Here is a 17873-nt window from a genome sequence, read left to right as displayed (position 1 = left end):
AGCACTAGCAATAGCAGAGCGCAGGTGCTGGGAGATGCTGCTTTGTTTAACCCACGCGACAGCTCTCCTCAGCTGGTGTGACGATCCTGTTTTACAAATAAGAAACAAATCCTAATATCCATGACCCCTTATCAGGTATTACGCTGTGCTAGGAATCGCCTTATTTAATCCTCACCGCAGTCTTCTGCCCATTGTACAGATGAGGAAATTGAGCCTCAGAGAATGGATTAAGTAAATTATCCATAGTCTCACCAGGAATGAATAGTGTGGCTCACATTCCCACCTATATTGGCTCCACTAAATTTCATGTTCTTTCTTTCCTCTAGGGTTGCCTCACACTATAACCACCTGTTTGCAGGTTATAATAAATTTACATGAGAATGGCTGTCTTGAATCGGCTGGCAGTGGCGGGCCCTCACACCCAGCTCCACTTTGAGTCTGGGGTTTTTTCTCTGACCCGTTGAAGGGGGATGGTCCAGATCCAGCCCTAGATCTGTGGTCGGTGGGGGGGGTGCGGGTGGTAGGGAACTGTGCGGGGGAAGGTCGTGGTCTGGGATGCTGGGAGGTTCCATCGTCACTGGAAAACCAGCCATTTCTGACTTGATCTAATTTCCTGCCTTCCCTGTGTTAGAGAAGCTGCAGCATGTGTAGCCCCTGCTGGGTCTGCCACCTAAGGGTGCATCTGAGTAACTGCCATGGCTTGGTCTCCCCCACAGAAGCCGCTCTTCAGTAGTACCTTAAAGCCCTTTATGGGTCATAAGGCACCTCCTGTTCAAGACTTGTATTCAGTGCTCCAGAGGAGCATGAAGCCAGCTTAGGTATTTTTCCAGGGATAGAGGACCCAGCCCTCTTTTATTATCAGCAGGTGCAGAGATGACATGTAGCCAGAAGGTGGCAGGCAAGGCTGGTGTGATCCAGTGAGCCAGGCCGGGTGAGAAGTTTAGTCCCCCAGCCCCAAGATGGGGCTGTGCTGGGGAAACGAGGAGAGGAAGGCTTTGGCCGCAGCCCTCTGTTTCCTCCACAGAAATGATGATGCATGTGCAGCAGCTGTATCTTGATGTGCCATGTGTGAAGAAACAAGGGCCAAAGAAGCCAGAGGTAGGTCATTCCCCTGAACTGAAGGGCAACAGTAAAGTCTGTGACAACGCTGGTAAATCCATGACCCACTCCAGCCACCTCCTTCTGGCCTTGACTGAGAGGAGCTCGGCCTCTCGGTCAGCTCGTCCCTGGTGCTCACAGCCCTGCGTTGCCCTGTCTTCTCTCCTCCCTGTGCTACCTGCACATCCCCCATGCTACACTGAGGCGTTCATTGCGGCCTGGGCTGTGGACTGCCTGCGGGTAGTCCTGGCCTGGATAAAACATAAACACTCATGGCCTGCTGGCCAGGCTGCCCTTCTGGGGATGGCTCTTGGCCCGGGAATGAGCCTACAGATTGCATGGGTGGTGGCAGCGGGGTGATGGTGTTGGAAATAGCTGCCATGTTCCAAATTCTTGTTTGGCTTTTCCTTCCTTTGCTGGAGTTAGAAATTGATGTGTACCACATCAAGAGAGCCGGGCTGATTTAAAGCCACAGGGTATTCACCCAGCCTGAATCCGAGGAAAAATTAAGCCCTACAGGTCCATCCAGGGCCTGATACCCAGGAGCAGAACCACATCCAAACCAGATGGCGTGCTCGACACCCCTCGCCCCACCCCCTCTGGTTTGGGCATCTTTAGGGTTTTGCTGCTACTGCTAAATAGATTTACATTGCTCGCATTTGGGAAAAGTATACAATGAAAGTCTCGTTCCCCTCCAACTCCTGCTTCCCAGCCACCGAGCTCCCTCCCTGAGGTCAACAATGTGAACAGTTTTTCAAGTGTCCTTCCAGGATTCCAAGCATCTACAAGCAGATACGTCAAAATTCCCCCCTTTTACGCGAATACACAGTATTTTTACTTTGCTTTGTTTGCTTAATAATCTCTTTTGTAGTCACTTGGGACCCTTTCGGAGCAAGTTCTGGGTGCAATCTGCTAATAGGTGAGGGCAGGTGGAAGGCTTCTTCGGGCTGCGTTTGCCCTGGCGGTGTGGCCTGGAGGAGAATCTGGAACCTCCTCGGGCCCAGAGGCACAGACAATCATGGAGCCGTTGGATCTCTCATCCTATCCACACCCTCCCAACTCTTTAACTGATTTTTAAAAATTTGTTCCATTTGGTTTTTAATATTAGCTTTGTTTGACCTTGGCCTAAAAGTTGGTTTTTTGTTGTTTTTTTTTTTAAATTTATTTTATTTATTTATTTTTGGCTGCGTGGGTCTTCGTTGCTGCATGCGGGCTTTCTCTAGTTGCAGCAAACGGGGGCTACTCTTCGTGGTGGCGCACAGGCTTCTCATCGCAGTGGCTTCTCTTGTTGTGGAGCGCGGGCTCGAGGCACACGGGCTTCAGTAGTTGTGGCACGTGGGCTCAGTAGTTGTGGCTTGCGGGCTCTAGAGCGCAAGCTCAGTGGTTGTGGTGCACGGGCTTAGCTGCTCCTCAGCATGTGGGATCTTCCCGGACCAGGGCTCAAACCTGTGTCCCCTGCATCGGCAGGCGGATTCCTAACCACTGCGCCACCACGGAAGTCCCCTAAAACTTGGTTTTGACAAACACAGTCAGGGTATGCAAGATAGGGCACCGTAAGCAAAAGGCGTTGTCTTCACCCTTTTCCTATCAGCTGCCCTGAAATGGCAGCCGTGCCTAGAAAATACAGGCTGCCGTTAGCAAGCACCTACTCTGCGTCAAGTCTGTTACCTGCTGGAATTTCATCTGTGCCACATCCAAAGAGTTTAGTGGGAACTCCGCACATCGGCCCCCTAGCCCTTGCTCTTTGCTCTGCCCTGCATTCCCTGCACAAAGTCAGCTGCCGTTGAGATTCACGCACAGAGTTCACCACGCTTCAAGTCCCTGGGGAGGTGGAGGGAGCCGTGGTGCTCAGGTCTGCTCCAGCTCACGGTCCAGCCGTCAGCAGGAAGCTAAGTGGGGCAGACTGGTGGCAACTCGGCTCCCTGGGCCCAGTTCCTCGACACCCCCCCGCCCCCGCCCCGGCTCCCTCACATCCTTAACCTATTTTCCCTTTCCATTTAGGGAACATGTCCAGCAGAGTCAAGAACACGGCAAGGTCAGTGTGATAGCTCTTCCTCATTTAATTGCCATCCCTCCCTCCCTAAATGCTTCCCCGCGACTCCCTCTGTGGCAGCATCTGCTCACTTTTCTGCGGCAGGAAGCAAGTCCAGGTTGTATTGCCCCATCGTGTTTCCAGGGCCTGAGCTTCGGAGAGGAGAGTGGTGGGAGAGAGGCCTCCACGAGCAAGTCCCGGGCTGCTGGGCCGGGCCTTCTCTTTAGAGCCAAGACCTCATGCGGTCGCTCTGGCTCCTGCATCCTCTGGCTGTTCCTGGTCATTGATCGAAGTTCAGCATCCTTTTTCTTCTGATTCAGGAGCAGTTTGGGGTGGGCACTTTGACAGCTGCCTACCACTTTCAGAAATGCCAGACTCTCTGAAATTGACAAACAGGCAGATTGATAGGCCCGGCTCCCGGCTCCTCTTGGACAGCAGGAGAGCTTCTCCCCCTGGATGTTTCTCCCAAAGATGCTCTTTAAGTGGCATTTATTCGTGCACAAACAGGAGCTAAGAAAAGTCACTTGGCACCTCTCACGTTTGAAATTCAAGGAAATCTGTAGGGGAATTGATTTTAATCACTGTCTCAGTTAATTAGAAAGATGAGAAGTCGCCCCAAAAAGTAATTAATGGGAGCTGCTGCTGCGCAAGGAGAAAGGCTGCTTCTGTTCGGGCACTGGCGGCCTGGAGCGGGTCTGGGAGCTGAGAGGGGGCAGCCTCTTATGGGATTTGGTGGCTGCTAGTTCTGCCCAGGCTTCCAGTGCCTTGGCTGCCCCTTTGACAGGACTTCTGGTCATTGTGGGAGCGTGGAAGTGGTTTGTAATGCCTAAGAGAGTCTGTAAACTGTGCAGATAGCCAGCTAGTAGGGGATGAATCTCTTGATTAATTGACTCCAAATTTGTCTTCTCAGCACCCCTTTGCCCTGTTTTTTCAGGAACCAGATTTCACTTTTGATATTTTTTTACTGTCCTTCTGCCAAGACCTCGAAACACTCTTTAGCTCCCTTCCTCACTGCTCCTCCCCTCAAAACACCCAGGATCCTCATGGAGAATTCTGTCTAGGAGCTGTTCTCAGGCCCCTTGGGATTCTGAGACACCAGGAGTAAAGGTCTGGGAAGGAGCTGAGGCTTTTAGCAGAAACCAACAGGGGCTAGGTTTCTCCCACGCAGCCAAGTTTCTGACGGTCGAGGTTGACAGCCTCCAGCACCCACACGCAGGAGGCTGAGGGCGGGCACACCTAGGACCCCAGGCACCCTGCAGCCTCTCCCCCCAAGAGTTGCTGCCTCTCTCCCAGGGTAGAGGCTGGAGGAATTGGGAGTGGGTGCCTCGCTCTGCAAATGGAAAGGCGCACCTCGGGGCGGCGAGTGTTCCAGCTCTGAGAGCCTTTTAGGCTTCGGCAGAGCCTCGCCTCCCTGAGCATTTCCTGCATGTAGAGCTCAGGCCCCGCACCGGAGCAGACAGATGGCTAACGGGCGCACTCTTCCTTCCAGTGGCCAGACTGAAGGCACCGTTCCTCAAAGTCGAAGATGAGAGCAGGTGAGTGGGCCACCAGACGCACATGGAGGAGAGGTACTCGGGGGCCCCAAGCTGCCATGGGGACGTGGAGCCCCTCAGCCCTGCACTTTTGTCTTCCCCGGAAGCCACTTTGTCCCCTCTGTCATGGAAAAGTCTCACACGGTGCCTCTCAGGAGGCACCGTGCCCAGCTGGCACTCCTCTTGGTCATGAGTCAGAGGTTAATGATCCTGTGTGTGAATTCCCTCCTTTTAATGCTCTGCTTTTATGAGTCCATGGTGTCCCATCCAGGCTCAGTTTTGCTCCTCGTTTCCCCCCACATGTACACTGACACTTAATACCGAATCGTTGCTGGTATTAGTGCTAGTACAGTCTTGGATGAAGTGAAGATCTCTGGGGTGATATTGGGGTTCCCTTGTCAGACCACCCTGTACTTGATGAAGCCTTTCTGTTTGGCTGTGTAAAACCCTTTCCTGGCACATGTTACCCTGTGACAGCCCTGGGTAAAACTGGCATGAGGAGAGTCCATCCTCTTCCCAGTGGGGAAACTGAGGTCAGAGAAATTAAGGGACATGAACACGGCCACTTTCCTAATGAGTCTTAGCCCAAAGCTAGAATCCACATCCAGCCTGGCGCCCTCTCCCCTCTGCCCTGTCTGTCCCCCATGAGGGCCCCTTCTTACCTAGAGCAGGAAGGCCACATCGATGATAACCTGACGAGCTGTTAGCCACCTGGGTCACCACGCACTCGTCCATAGAAACTAGATCAGGAGTCTGTGAGAATCCAGAATTAACCCGAAAAGTTCTTTAAAAGAGAAAAAGCCCACATGTACCCAGCAGCGACTCCTGGACCAGAATTGTCTGTGTCCCTCAGCTCAAGTGGGCCAGCTAAAGACCCAGCCCCAGGAGCCTGGCCTGCCTGCCCATCCTCCAGATGGCACCGGCACACAGTACAGAGTTGGCTCTGGCAGCTCGAAAGCCAGTAGAAAGAACACAGGGATGGAAGGAGGCCCTCTCGTCTGCTGTTCCAGTGGGCCAGGAGACACATCCTTCACAGTCACCCCCTTCACGACCAGCTAAGTCAAGTAGTCATGACTCCAACGCAGTGGCTGAGACACCGCCAGGGCCTCAGTATCTCTGCACACGGCATGCACAGGCCGTGTCACTGTTACCGGAGCAGGGTGCATGGGTTTGTGTGCCCCTGGCATCGTAGGCAAGATCCAAGTGGAGCTGAGCTTTCTCACGATCCTTTTTCACATGTGGTTCTAAAGCAGGCGGTCTTCAAAGCCCAACATAGCCACACCAACCTCAACTTTCCAGGCTCCTAAGCAGGAACAAAGAAACATGGAGGAGGCGAAAGGCGGGTACCAGGGCTGTGAAGGGCTCCGCCTTCTCCTTCAGGGTCCAAGAAGACTTTTTTTTTGGCTGTGCCGCACGGCTTGCGGGATCTTAGTTCCCCGACCAGGGCTCGAACCCGAGCCCCCTGCAGTGGAAGCGCCGAGTCTTAACCACTGGACCGCCAGGGAAGTCCCCGAGAAGACTCATTTGTTAATTCACTCCTGAGGCCACGGGGCTCTTACTGTGCCACCCAGGAACCCAGGGCCTGCTCTCCTCTGGAGCACCGGCCACTGCAACCCAATACGGTGTGCCCAGGGTTTGCTGAGTATCCACAGATCACAAGATCTGGCTCTGAAAGTCTCCTGAATGTGAGCAACTTGAAGCAAACCCCCCAAACCACTCAGTATAGGTCTGACTATCCAGAACCTTCACTGTGCCTCTCTTTTCCTTTCAGAGCACCACCCCTCAGATAGTACAAAGGACCAGCCCAGAGCAAAGATGTTCCTCTTCATGGAACAGGAAGATCACTGTTCTGGTTTAAACATCCTTGCATTTAGATTCTGCCAGGCTAGAGTCCTCAGAGGTCGCTTGAAGATCGAGAAACAAAATGGAAAGGTGGGAGGAACTAGATCAGGAGTTGGGAGATGTGACTTCCCATCTGGACTTGGCCACTTACAGGTCGTGAGCCCTTGGGCAAGTCACAAAACCTTTTGGGCTTCGTTTCCTCTGGTGTAAAACAGGGTAACACCGTTGTTCCGCTCAGCTCAGAGGTTACAGGATTCAGGGGAGGCAGTAAGTGTAAACAGTCTTGGAAAGTAGACAGGAAGAGTGTTAATTTAAAATACTAATCTAACCTAGTAAGGCAGATGAGAGCGTTGTTCTAGAATTTAAAAGTTGGGCAGGTGAGAGTGGAATTCTCGGGAGTTGGGCCAGCCCCCCTTCCTCACCCTTTCCACTTCCCCACTGTAGTCAAAGTGGAAGTTTTCTGTGTTTCAGGAAGTTTCGTCCTTTCCACCATCAGTTTAAATCCTTTCCTGAAATTTCTTTTCTGGGACCCAAAGACGCAAGTCCCTTTGAGGCCCCGACGACTCCGGGCAGCTCGCACCATACCAGGTGGGTCTTTCTGGTTCCTGAGTACCAAGAGCTGGTTCCAGGCCGAAGTCCTCCCCGTCAGGCGCCTGCTGGTCAGATTTGAGAATGGCCATGTGTTAGCTCCTTAGGCGAGGTCTATTCCGGGAACTTAGCCCAGAGAAGAGAGACACCAGGAGTGTTCATCCGTTTTATTTGGTGTTCTCCATCCATACTGAAGAATTTGACTTGTGTCCAGAGGGCAAGAGGCCGGTTTCTGAAACTTGGATTATAGACCACCTTCATCAGAGTCCCCTGGGGTCCCTTTAAAAATGCAGGGTCCTGGACTCCACACTCATAGAATCACAGTCTCTGGTGATGGAGCCCCGAAACCTGCATGCATGTTCATGGGCTCCCCATGTGATTTCAGTGCACATCAAAGTTCGAGGCCTTTTGGGCTAAACATGGGGGCAGGGGATCTGGGGGACCTGCCACACCATGTGGTCCAGAGTGGCTTGTAGGCTGGTCAGTACTCCTACTCTGCAGATGGGTGAGAGTTTGAACCTTCACTGACCAAATCACAGAAGGAAGGCGGTTCGGGTGATGGCCTGGACACCTTCTCAGCCCCTTTCTAACTTGTGGGCCGCAGGGTTAGTTTACAGACCAGGAGAATAGAAGGCAGATGTTCAGCCCGAGGGTCCCCAGGGCCAAGGAGGACCTGTGGCTTCCACCAGCAGACAAGGGCCATGTGGTCAGGAAACAGTGCTAATGGTAAGAAAAACAGAAAGGGAATGTGGCAGTAGATGGAAAGCAGAGGAAGGCAAGAACAGGCTGGGGTGAAGTCCAGGTGCCCTTCATCCCTTTCCCAGAAGGTGCGAGGGACAGCAGAGAGGAAGTCATGAGGCCGCCTGGGCTGGGCCTGGGCGGGGTGCTCGGCCTGGGATGGCCTGGGGATGGCAGAGGAGCCGACAGGTTGTAAAGGGAAGACAATGAAGCAGTGAAGCTTTGGTGACCAGATGTGAGGAACGGAGAGGGGGTGGCCCAGCGTTCTGGGGGTGTGCATAGAAAATCTGTGGGAGGAAATGTTTAATTTTTTTTAATTTTAAAATTGTTATATTTTGGTTCAAAATTCAAGAGTTACAAAGGGTTTAAAGTGAAAAACCTGTATTCTACACCCATCCCCCAATCTCCAGCCTGTGAGTCTCTCTCCAGAGAGGGTTTATGCACAGAAGTACATTGTGTACCCTTTGTTCCCTCTTCTCACAATATTCTTCCCTGTGCAGGAGCTTGCTTTTCCACTTACTATATCTTAGATTAATTTCTATTAGTACCTAAAAAGCATCTTCATTCCCTTTAATGGCTGCAGGGTATCCCATGGTATGGATTTACCGTGTTTTATTTAACAGACACGTGGATGATTCCCAGTCTTTGGCTATCATAAACAGTGCTGCAGTGAGTAGTCTTGTTCAGAGTAAATTTATGACTGTTCAAGTATATTTGCAGGATAAATTCCTATAAGTGGAAATCCCAGGTCAAAGGGTGCTTACATTTATAATTTTGAGAAACGCGGCCAAATTGCTTTCCATGGAGGTGATGCCAGGGTACGCTGTCACCCGCACTGGACCAGAGCCCATTTCCCCATCCCCTTGGCTAATACTGTGAGCTGTCAGACCTGTTGACTTCGGCCAATCTTATAGATTAAAAACCGTATCTCAGTGTAATTGTAATTTTAATTTTTTTTTCTTTTTATGAATGAGCTTAAGTATGTTTTCCTATGTTTGATCATTTGAATTTCTTTTTGTGTAAACCTTTTTCGTATCCTTTGCCCATTTTTCTATTCAGTTATTGATCACTTACTGATTTGTAAGGAGCCCTTTGTGTTTCAGGGAAATGAGCCCTTTGCTATGTCCTCCCCAGTTTATGGTTTGTGTTTTAACTTTGCTTATGTTTTCTGCCATGCATATATATTTTTTAATTGCATGTAGTTGAATTTTTCAGCTTTTTTCTGTTTTCTGGGTTTTGTGTCATACTTAGAAAGTCCTTAGGGGAATATTTTGGACCCGTTGAGTTTGCTGGGACAGCCAAATACCATTACCCTACAGACTGTTAAAAATGCAGGACTGACTACAGATAATAAATGCTGGAGAGGGTGTGGAGGAAAGGGAACCCTCCTACACTGTTGGTGGGAATGTAAATTGTTATAGCCACTATGGAAAACAGTATGGAGTTTCCTTAAAAAACTAAAAATAGAGTTTTAGTTTTGATGCCATATGATCCATTAGTCCCAAGACATGGAAGCAACCTAAATGTCCATCGACAGATGAATGGCTAAAGAAGATGTGGTGTATACACACACACACACACACACACACACACACACACACACACACACACACACACACTGGAATACAGCTCAGCCATGAAAGACACTGAAATAATGCCATTTGCAGCAACATAGGTGGACCTAGAGATTATCATACAAGTGAAGTAAATCAGGTAGAGAAAGACAAATACCATATGATAGCACTTATATGTTGAGTCTAAAAAATAATACAAATGAATTTATTTACAAAATAGAAACAGACTCACAGACATAGAAAACAAACTTATGGTTACCAAAGGGGAAAGGGGGTGGAGGAGGGATAATTTAGGAGTTTGGGATTAACAGATACAAACTACTGTATATAAAATAGATAAACAAGAAGGTCCTACTGTATAGCACAGGCAACTATATTCACTATCCTATAATAAACCATAATGGAAAAGAGTATGAGAAAGAAAAAATACACACATATATATATATAAACTGAATCACTTTGCTATATAGCAGAAACCAACACAACATTGCAAATGAACTATACTTCAATTAAAAAAAAAAACTCAAAAAAAAAAAAAATACAGAACTGAAATCCAGAGGAGAGGTCAGGTTCGAGAAAGATGTGAAAGTCCTCAGTGAAGGTGCAGCTGTGCGGATCAAATGAACATGGGTTTGGGTGTGCGCGTAGAGCTGGAATGTCCTCAGGGATTCTTGCTGCCACTCATCAGCCGTCCTCACCTGTGGTTTGAGATGTGTGGGCAGGGACAGGACAGAGCTAAGAAAGGGTATTCATGGGGAGGCCTCGCCTTCCTTGCTGCCTCTCCTGAGGCCAAGTGTAGGCAGGCCAGCCTGTGCCTGCCCGGCTCTGGCCATTTTGGTCCATCCCCGCCCTGGTCTGGGCTCCAGGCCCTGGAGCAGCAGTTCCCGCTCTGAGGGCCCCAGCAGTGACCGCTTTCCCCCACCTGTCCCCTCCCCAGAGAAGCCAAGGACCAGGAGCCAAGCCGGCGATCGGCCCCCTGCACGGTGCCCAGGAAGAAGAAGGGGTACTGCGAGTGCTGCCAAGAGGCCTTCGAGGAGCTGCGCGGGGTGAGCTCCTTCCCCACCACACGCAGCAGCTCCCAGCCTGTCCTGAGGCCGCCTGCCCCACCCGGTCTCTCCCGCCTGGTCCGCTTGTCTCCCACCTGGTCCGCTTGTCTCCCGCCCTGGTCTGGTCTAATGCCCCTGCCTCCTCTCACCCTGGGCAGCATCTTCAGAGCCCCCAGCACCGGGGCTTTGCCCTGGAAGCCCGCCCGTACGCCGAAGTGGATCGGATCATCGCCCAGCTAAGCCACAGCTTTGCGGACATCCCCTTCCAGGCCAGCCTCCCCGGGTGAGCGCCACTGTGCCGCCCTGCCGCGGGTGGCGGGCACGACCGCCCTGGGGTGGGAAGGACCCTCAGGTTGGCGGCAGCAGGGACCAGGCTGTGGCGTTCCTTCCCTTTCTTTCCCGCCATCTTCGGTCCTGTTTGTTCGGGGGCGTTGGGGTGGGGGAAGACCTCCATTTGTGGCTTCAGCTGATCAGATCAGGATGGGCCCTGATCAGACTGTGGCTCCCTTTTTAACGCCCAGGCATCGCCACAGTTGGGGGCGCAAGAGGAGCAGTTCAGCTGCTGTTTCCTGGCATGTGCCTGGTCGTGTGCCTTTCTGGCCTTCTAGAAGTGGGGAGGGGGATTCCTGGGTCCTTCCCAGGTGGGTGAAGAGGAGGATCTTTCTGCTTCTCTAGACATTTACCCCCAGAAAGGATTGCAGGGGATTCAGCAGAATCCCAGGGCCCTCTGAGCCCCAGCTTCCCGCTGCTGCCCACCAAGGAGCTGTGGCTTCACCTCCCACCCCAAGTCTCCACCCCGGGCAGCCTCCCTGGGCTCAGGTTGGACAGCCAGGACCTGTGCTGCTTTCTCTAGCCACCAAAGGGCACAGCCTCCTGTGTGAAGTTAATAAATGGAACAGCCTCTAACCTGTTCCTCTGGCCAGCCCCGAGCACAGGCCGCAGAGCCAAGAATGGGCCTCTCACAGGGACCCAGAATGGCCAGCTGTCTTCAGCACAACCAAAACACAGAAGGCCCCCACTCTGCCCTCAGCCCCAGCCTCAGCCCGGGAGGACCCCAACTTGCCACCTGCTCTGGAGTTGAACGCTATGTCCCTCTGGGTGCTTTTATCCCCACAGGCAGCCAGGCTCCTTGGCCTCCGATTGTGACCCTCTGTGTCCTGAGACTCCGCCTCCCAGCCAGCCCTCCTATCTCAGGGCAGCATCTCCCAGGAGGAGGAAAGAAGATGATCACCAGGCCCCAGGTGCCTCAGAGCACGATGGGACAGTGGGCGGCCTGAGAGCACCAGCTGAACCTGTGGAGGCCGGCAAGATACCTGGACCAATAGCAAGCCACCAGGAGCCGGGGGTGTCGGCTGATGTCTTTATGGACCCCCGAGAGACACCAGTGTCCAGGAGCCCTGCTTACCAGTGCCTGCTGACCAGCTCTGGATTTGCTGAACTCTCCCCTGGCCCAGACCTGGCACTTGTTGGCCACAAGCGGAAGGTTCAGTTCCCCAGTGGCAATGCCGAGAAGAGGCCAGGGGTGTCCTGGCCACAGGCCTCATTCTTCGTCCCGAGAGCCCCCAGCCCCTGTGGCACCAGGACAACCAGTGGCAAGCATCTTCTCTCCCTTCCCCTTCCAGGCCATGAGCCCGGGCCTCTGGCCTCCCTCCAGCCCGTTTGCCACCAGCAGACCTGCCCCTCCCTCCCGGGCCCCTTTCCCGGGCAGCCCACAGACAGGCCAGCAGAGTTCTGGGCCACACAGGCCCCCTGGCCTGGGGGAGGATGGCCCCCAGGATCTAAGGATTCTGAGTGCGCAGCCTCTGCCCCTGTCTCCCAGCAGGCTGAGCAGCTCCCCAGCGGCCCCGCAGCTCCAGGCCAGCTGCCAGGCCAGCTGCCAGCCCACCTGCACTCAGCTGCGGGCACACAGACCCCAGGAGGACCTGCAGAGAGCCAGGCTACCTCTCTGCCCCCGCCCCTTCCAGCCAGCGGGGGGGCCAGCCGCTCCCGATGGTTCTGGACCCCCCAGCCTCTCCCTGTCTCCCAGTCCCAACCCCAGCCCAGTGCCAGCAGAGAACTACTCCTATGAGTCCCTCCAGGCACGCAGCTCTGGGGCCAGACAGCTCCCGACTCAGGGCAAGTTACACCTCTGCTGAGTGCTGCACACCCAGCCCGGGCTGACCAGGCACACAGGGAGGACCTGCGCCTGGGGCCTGGCCCTTGAAGTCCACGTGAACAGCTGTGGTCATGGCCAAGCTCTGTGGGGTTGACGGGGCCAGTCCTCCCACCCGCCAGGTCTTCAGGTGGGACCAAGAGGGTCTGGGCTGGGGGCTGCCCTCTCCCCTTCCTCCAGCCGTGGCTTGTGCAGCCATGGCCAGCTGCCCAGGCCAGGAGGCAGAGGCAAGGTTGGCGTAGGGAGGGCCCACAGAGAAGCTAGAGCAGCAGGCGCCCTGGCCTGGCTTACCGTCCCTCTGCGGGCACTTGCTGTGCAGAGCCGAGAGGGTTAGTTGTCGGTGTTCCCCCCCCACCAGCCTCCTTTCCCACAAGCATGTGGCTCTCCTGCTTTCTGAGATGCCTGCGTGTTGTCCCCTCCCCCAACCCCCCACGCTGGTGCACACAGATCCTCAGAAACATATGAAGCAGAGGAGGGGCTCGGCTGCGCCACTTCCAGAGCTCCCTCCCTGCTGCACTTAGTGGGGGCCCAGCACTGACCTCTCCCCTGAGCCCAGGATGTAGCCAGAGCCCCCTCTGGGGACCCCTCTCAGTTCTTCCCTGCCGCTCAGCTCTGGCTGCCCACCCAGAGTTCGGTTCCAGGGTCAGTGGCTCACCTGCCAACTTCTGCAATCACCCTCCTCCCTCTCTCCTTCCCCAAGGACCTCCCCCCATTTCTTTCAGCCAAGCCATTAATCTGGAGACAGAGATGAGTTTGCTATCGATTCTTTGGCCACTTTTTTTTTTTTTTTTTTTTACATTTTGTACTGTGGTTCTTCTCACCCTTCTCTGCCTCTGTGTGTTTGTCTCTTTAAATGTGGAAGCTACCAGAAGCCTGGTGCTATTCTGTATCTCATTTTGGAGGAGGAAAGGGGGGCCTACCTGCGAGTGAGGACCTGAGTTGTTAGTTTGGAAATAGAGCAACTATGTGTACAACCCTCATAGAGGTCATGTTTGTCCTTTTTATGCCATCCTGTTAAATGTCACAATTAATCTTGGTTCAGGAGATGTAAAATAAATTTGTTAATAACAAATATCAAAGAGAGGGGGGCTGGAGTATGTGTGTTGGGCCTTGATCTCCCCTCCAGGGACCTGAGCAGGCTGACAGCCCAGCAGATACAGACAGAACAGCTGGTAACAGGACGGGTGCCTCCTGCAAGTGGGAGAGCATGTGTGGGTGCCACCACCCTCCTGAGGGCTGTGGGGAGGTGGGGCCGTGCCTGTCCAGTCTCCTCAGGTCACTCACTGGCCCTGCTGCCCACTGAGTGGTCGCCTGCCGAGGGCATGCTCGCCGCCCACTCCCAAAGAAACTCCTTTGCCCTAATGAGCGTTCTGCTCCAGGCCCTCTCCCCTTCCCTGGGGCCCAGACAGTAGCTTCCTTCTGAGCTCCCTGATAGGTGCATCCCTTTCCTTTTGTGACACATGGGCATGCCTCGTCCCCCACTGCCTTTCCCATGATGCTGCCACTCTGGGTGGGGAGCTCCCCCGCCCCTTTCTGAGACCTCTGATAGCCTCACGTGCTATTCACTCCAAGACCGATGCACCAGGTCCTAATGCCCTCATCACCATCTGCCTAGGACCTCACATCCAACTGTATGGAATTCCCCTCCCATTTCAACAACTTCATGTGACCTTGGACATCACATCTCTGCCAGGTCAAGCCCCAAGGTTACATCTCTCCACAGCCATGTCTCTGTTCTGGCCTCCAGGATATAAGTTGAGAGGAACCCAGGACGTCTGGGATCTGAGACAGGACAGGTAGGTGCTGCTTGACATAAATTAGCCCCCTTGGTGGCTCCTCCACACGGGGACTGTTCAAACCTCCACTCCCTCCCTCTCAGCAGATGACCTTGGCCCAGACTCAGCAGGCACTGCCTCGTCCTGCTCAGCATCCCCCTTCAACATCTGACTCTCGAAGGATGCAGTGTCCTTCCTCCCCGCGCTCTCCAGCCCACCTCGCCAGCCTTGGCAGTTTCCTCCAGCTCTCCAGCTCTCCTCTCTGCCCAAAAATTCCAGCCTGGAAAACACTTGCATTGATTCAGCAGCTGAAAGAAAGTTCCCTCCTGTTCTCTGGCTACTTCCTGCGGTCTACAGCCACGGCCTACATGCCTGAACCTCCTTCCCTAGCCAACCTCTGTGTTGCCTCTGCCTGATGCACTCCACTGGGATCTTCCGTTCCAAGGTCACCGGATAACCTGATAATGACCAAAGTCAGGTTCCTTCTCTCTTTTTCCACCTTGTTGAAACCGGGCTCCCCCGCTCCTGCTGACCCCACTTTAGCCTGGATCCCCTCCCTCCCCAGCCTCTGCCCTCTCTACCATGTGCACCGGTTCCCCGAGCAGCACAAGTCTCCAGCCCTCACTGCCTCCCCAGATGTGAGCCTGGGACCTTGTCCTTGCCTCTGAGCTCTGGTTCTTTCGGGCGAATTGGTAGCTCCACCCCTGACTCGCTTCTGAGTTCCAGTCTTCACCTGTGCTGGGTGGGAAGGCAGGAGATTTAGCCGCACTCAACACAAGTCCCTTTACTACTCTGGGCCTCGGTTTCCTCATCTTTAAGTGAGGGGGCTTGTTTGAGATGATTTCAAGGGTCCTTCCTCTGGTAATAAAATACCATAACCTCCTAGGAATCCCTGCGTCCCTCCTGTCCTGCTGCCACCACAGAGGGACTCTGGTCCGAGCCTGGATCCCCTGCCCACTTCGTCATACGTCCCTCCTGTTTCCTCTGCCAGCCCCAAGGCCCTCCTGTGCGCTCTCCCTGCTGACAGTCCTCCCCTTAACCCACCCTGCCTCCCTGTCCTCTCTGCCCCCTCCTTCTCAGACCCCGTCCAGCCAGACCATCGCGGGCAGTCCAGCCCCGCGTCCTCACTCTTGGGCCCTGACCTAGAATGACCCTCCAAAACAGCCGGAATGCCCACTCTTCAAGGCACAGCTTCCATATTTTCCACGAACCCTGTAGCCTTCAGGCCACGCAGGCCTGAGTTTAAATCCAGATCCTGCCACTTTGTGACCTTGGGCAAACTCCTGAAAGTCAGTTTTCTTAATCTGAAAAATGGAAGTAATTGTCATTGCCACGTCACCAGGAAGTAAGAATTAAATCTTATGTCAGCGAGGTGCTTGGCACGTTGTAAACACTCAGCAAACTCACTTATTATTACATCCCCCCAGCAACACACACCTGCGAGGCCTCCCTTCTAGACATTTCAACAGAGATGAATTTCACTCCTCTCCCACCTCATGATGGCTCTCTGACCCATAGCCCCATCTCCAGTGTAAATTTGTGGATGAAGCTGCTAAGGGGCTCTGTGAGATACCCCATCCCTGGGCGCCCCACTTTCCAACAGCCGGTTCCCCAGAACTCCAGGAGGATCCCTTGCATGGGACAGGAGGGGCAGTGGGGCGGGCGTACTGTTGGCCCCCTGGGGGCACGACTGCATTTGTGCACTGTGAACCTCTCCAAGGATGGGTGTCCCCAGGATTCTGGCACCCCAGGCACCTCCAACTCCTCCCTGAGGCGAGGCCTCAGAGCTGCAGAGATTAAAGGAGGGGGCCACCCAGACAACTAAGAGGGAGGAGCATGAGGCTTCCCTCGGAGGGATATTCGGATGACAAGAACCGTCCTCTCCTGGTGGAAAGGACAGGGCACTGGGTGGGACCTGGGAGGAAGCAGAATGAACTTCTTATTCCACCCCCCCACCCCTCAATATCATGTCATCAGGCACAGTCTCCCCACGTGCTGGGTAGAGAGGCCCCCGAGGCCCCCAAGCCGTAAAGGAGTCCTTTGGGTCCTGGACAACGGCCAGGAGCTGGTTTCCTCCTTGGCACCGTAAGGGCAACATGAACAGTGTGAGCCCAGGGTGAGTGAGCCCTTCTGTCATCAGGCACTGCTCTGAGCACCTGAGGCTCATCCACTCATTTATCTCCCCCGCAACACTGCAGGGAAGACTTTTTAACCCCCATTTCACAGATGAGGAAACCGAGGCTCAGAGAGGTTGCGAGACTTGCTCAAGGTCACACAGCGGTTAACCAGGATTGGGACCCCAGTGGGTTGCCTGGAGCCCTGAGTCCTACTCTTACCCACCTCACCACCCTGCCCCCTTGCCTGGCGTGGTCTCTGCTGCAGGCCTCACAGACTAGGCAGGGGGCCTAGACTGCCTCTGTTGGCAGGAATCCCCGCCCACCATGCCACCCCAGGGCGGGGGCAGCAGACACCCCTCCCTTACCTGCAGCTGCTGCTGGGACTAGGTCTTGGTCCCACATAAGCCCAGCTTTGCCCCTGTGCAGGAAAATTTGAGGGGAAAATTGGCTGAAGGGTAGGAAGAATGTACAGGGAAGGAGGCCCCAGCCTCCTGATGGTAGGGGGGCTCCTGAGAGAGGGCTGGGGGTGGGGACCAGAGCCTAACAGCTCCCCCAGAGGGTGGCCCGAGGATGGCATCAAGACAGCAGTGGCCACCAACCTCTGATTTCTTCCATGTGGGGAAACAAGTGATGGGCAGAGGGTCCAAAGGAGCCCACCATAGCTGTGGGGTTAGGGTGGGCATTCCCCCAGGGAAACCAACCCCTGTTTGAGGGGGAGACACAGGCCCTGCCCTTAGGGGCCCCCATCTAAGGAGAAAGCCATCCTTGCTATCAGGGGCCAAGTAGGATGGGGTGGCAATCCCTACTCTTGTGAAGTCCCAGTCTGAGGAGAGGCTGTCTACAGCCGCCCCCACCGATGTCAGGCGAGAGGTTGCGTGAGGGAATTGAAGCAAGCCTCCTGCTTGGGAGTGGCATGCAGCTTGTAGCAGAGCTGCCACTGAGGACAAGATGGGGAGGAGGGGCCTTGGGCGGGGAGTGGAGTATGGTCAAGGGAAGGTCAAGCTGTCCAGCTGGGTCTGCTCAAAGCTGGGAACCCAGAGAGATAAGGGGCTGTTGGAGGCCAGTGGGCCCTACAATTGAGCTCCAGGGGAGCTGGCCCAGAAAGCCACGGGAGACGTGTCACTCAGGGCCAGCAAGATCTCCCCACCAGGAAGCCCAAGGAACCAGGGCCACAGAAGTTGTAGGAATGTGCTTCAGCCTAGGAGGTCCGGGCCACAGATTGGGGTCTCTGTGTGGTCTTGGGCCTGTTGCAGGAGGGGATCCAGACTCCCACAGGCCCAAAGCCCTCCATGGTGAAATGAAGCCCCACCTATCCTGGGAGGCCCTGTAACATGGCGAGGGTAAGGTAGGACAGACTCACACTGGTGGTGTCTGGGGTG

The 17873-nt window shown here is 54.2% G+C and overlaps 1 protein-coding gene across 1 annotated transcript in view; it reads left to right on the top strand.

Moving 5' to 3' along the window:
• Positions 1–12773, top strand: part of DBF4B (DBF4B-CDC7 kinase regulatory subunit) — a 30184-nt gene extending 17411 nt beyond the window's left edge. Inside the window, exons 7-13 of the mRNA XM_061176918.1 lie at positions 1025–1098; positions 3100–3133; positions 4620–4665; positions 6976–7092; positions 10342–10450; positions 10609–10733; positions 11567–12773. Coding sequence (XP_061032901.1) covers positions 1025–1098; positions 3100–3133; positions 4620–4665; positions 6976–7092; positions 10342–10450; positions 10609–10733; positions 11567–12518 — 1457 coding nt within the window. The 3' untranslated portion in view covers positions 12519–12773. The remainder of the gene's footprint in view (positions 1–1024; positions 1099–3099; positions 3134–4619; positions 4666–6975; positions 7093–10341; positions 10451–10608; positions 10734–11566) is intronic.
• The last annotated feature ends 5100 nt before the right edge of the window (positions 12774–17873 follow it).

This window comes from Eubalaena glacialis, chromosome 19 (assembly GCF_028564815.1).
Source record: "Eubalaena glacialis isolate mEubGla1 chromosome 19, mEubGla1.1.hap2.+ XY, whole genome shotgun sequence".
Classification (NCBI taxonomy): domain Eukaryota; kingdom Metazoa; phylum Chordata; class Mammalia; order Artiodactyla; family Balaenidae; genus Eubalaena; species Eubalaena glacialis.
Note: the sequence above shows the minus strand (reverse complement) of the source record. Positions and strands in the feature narration are given on the sequence as shown.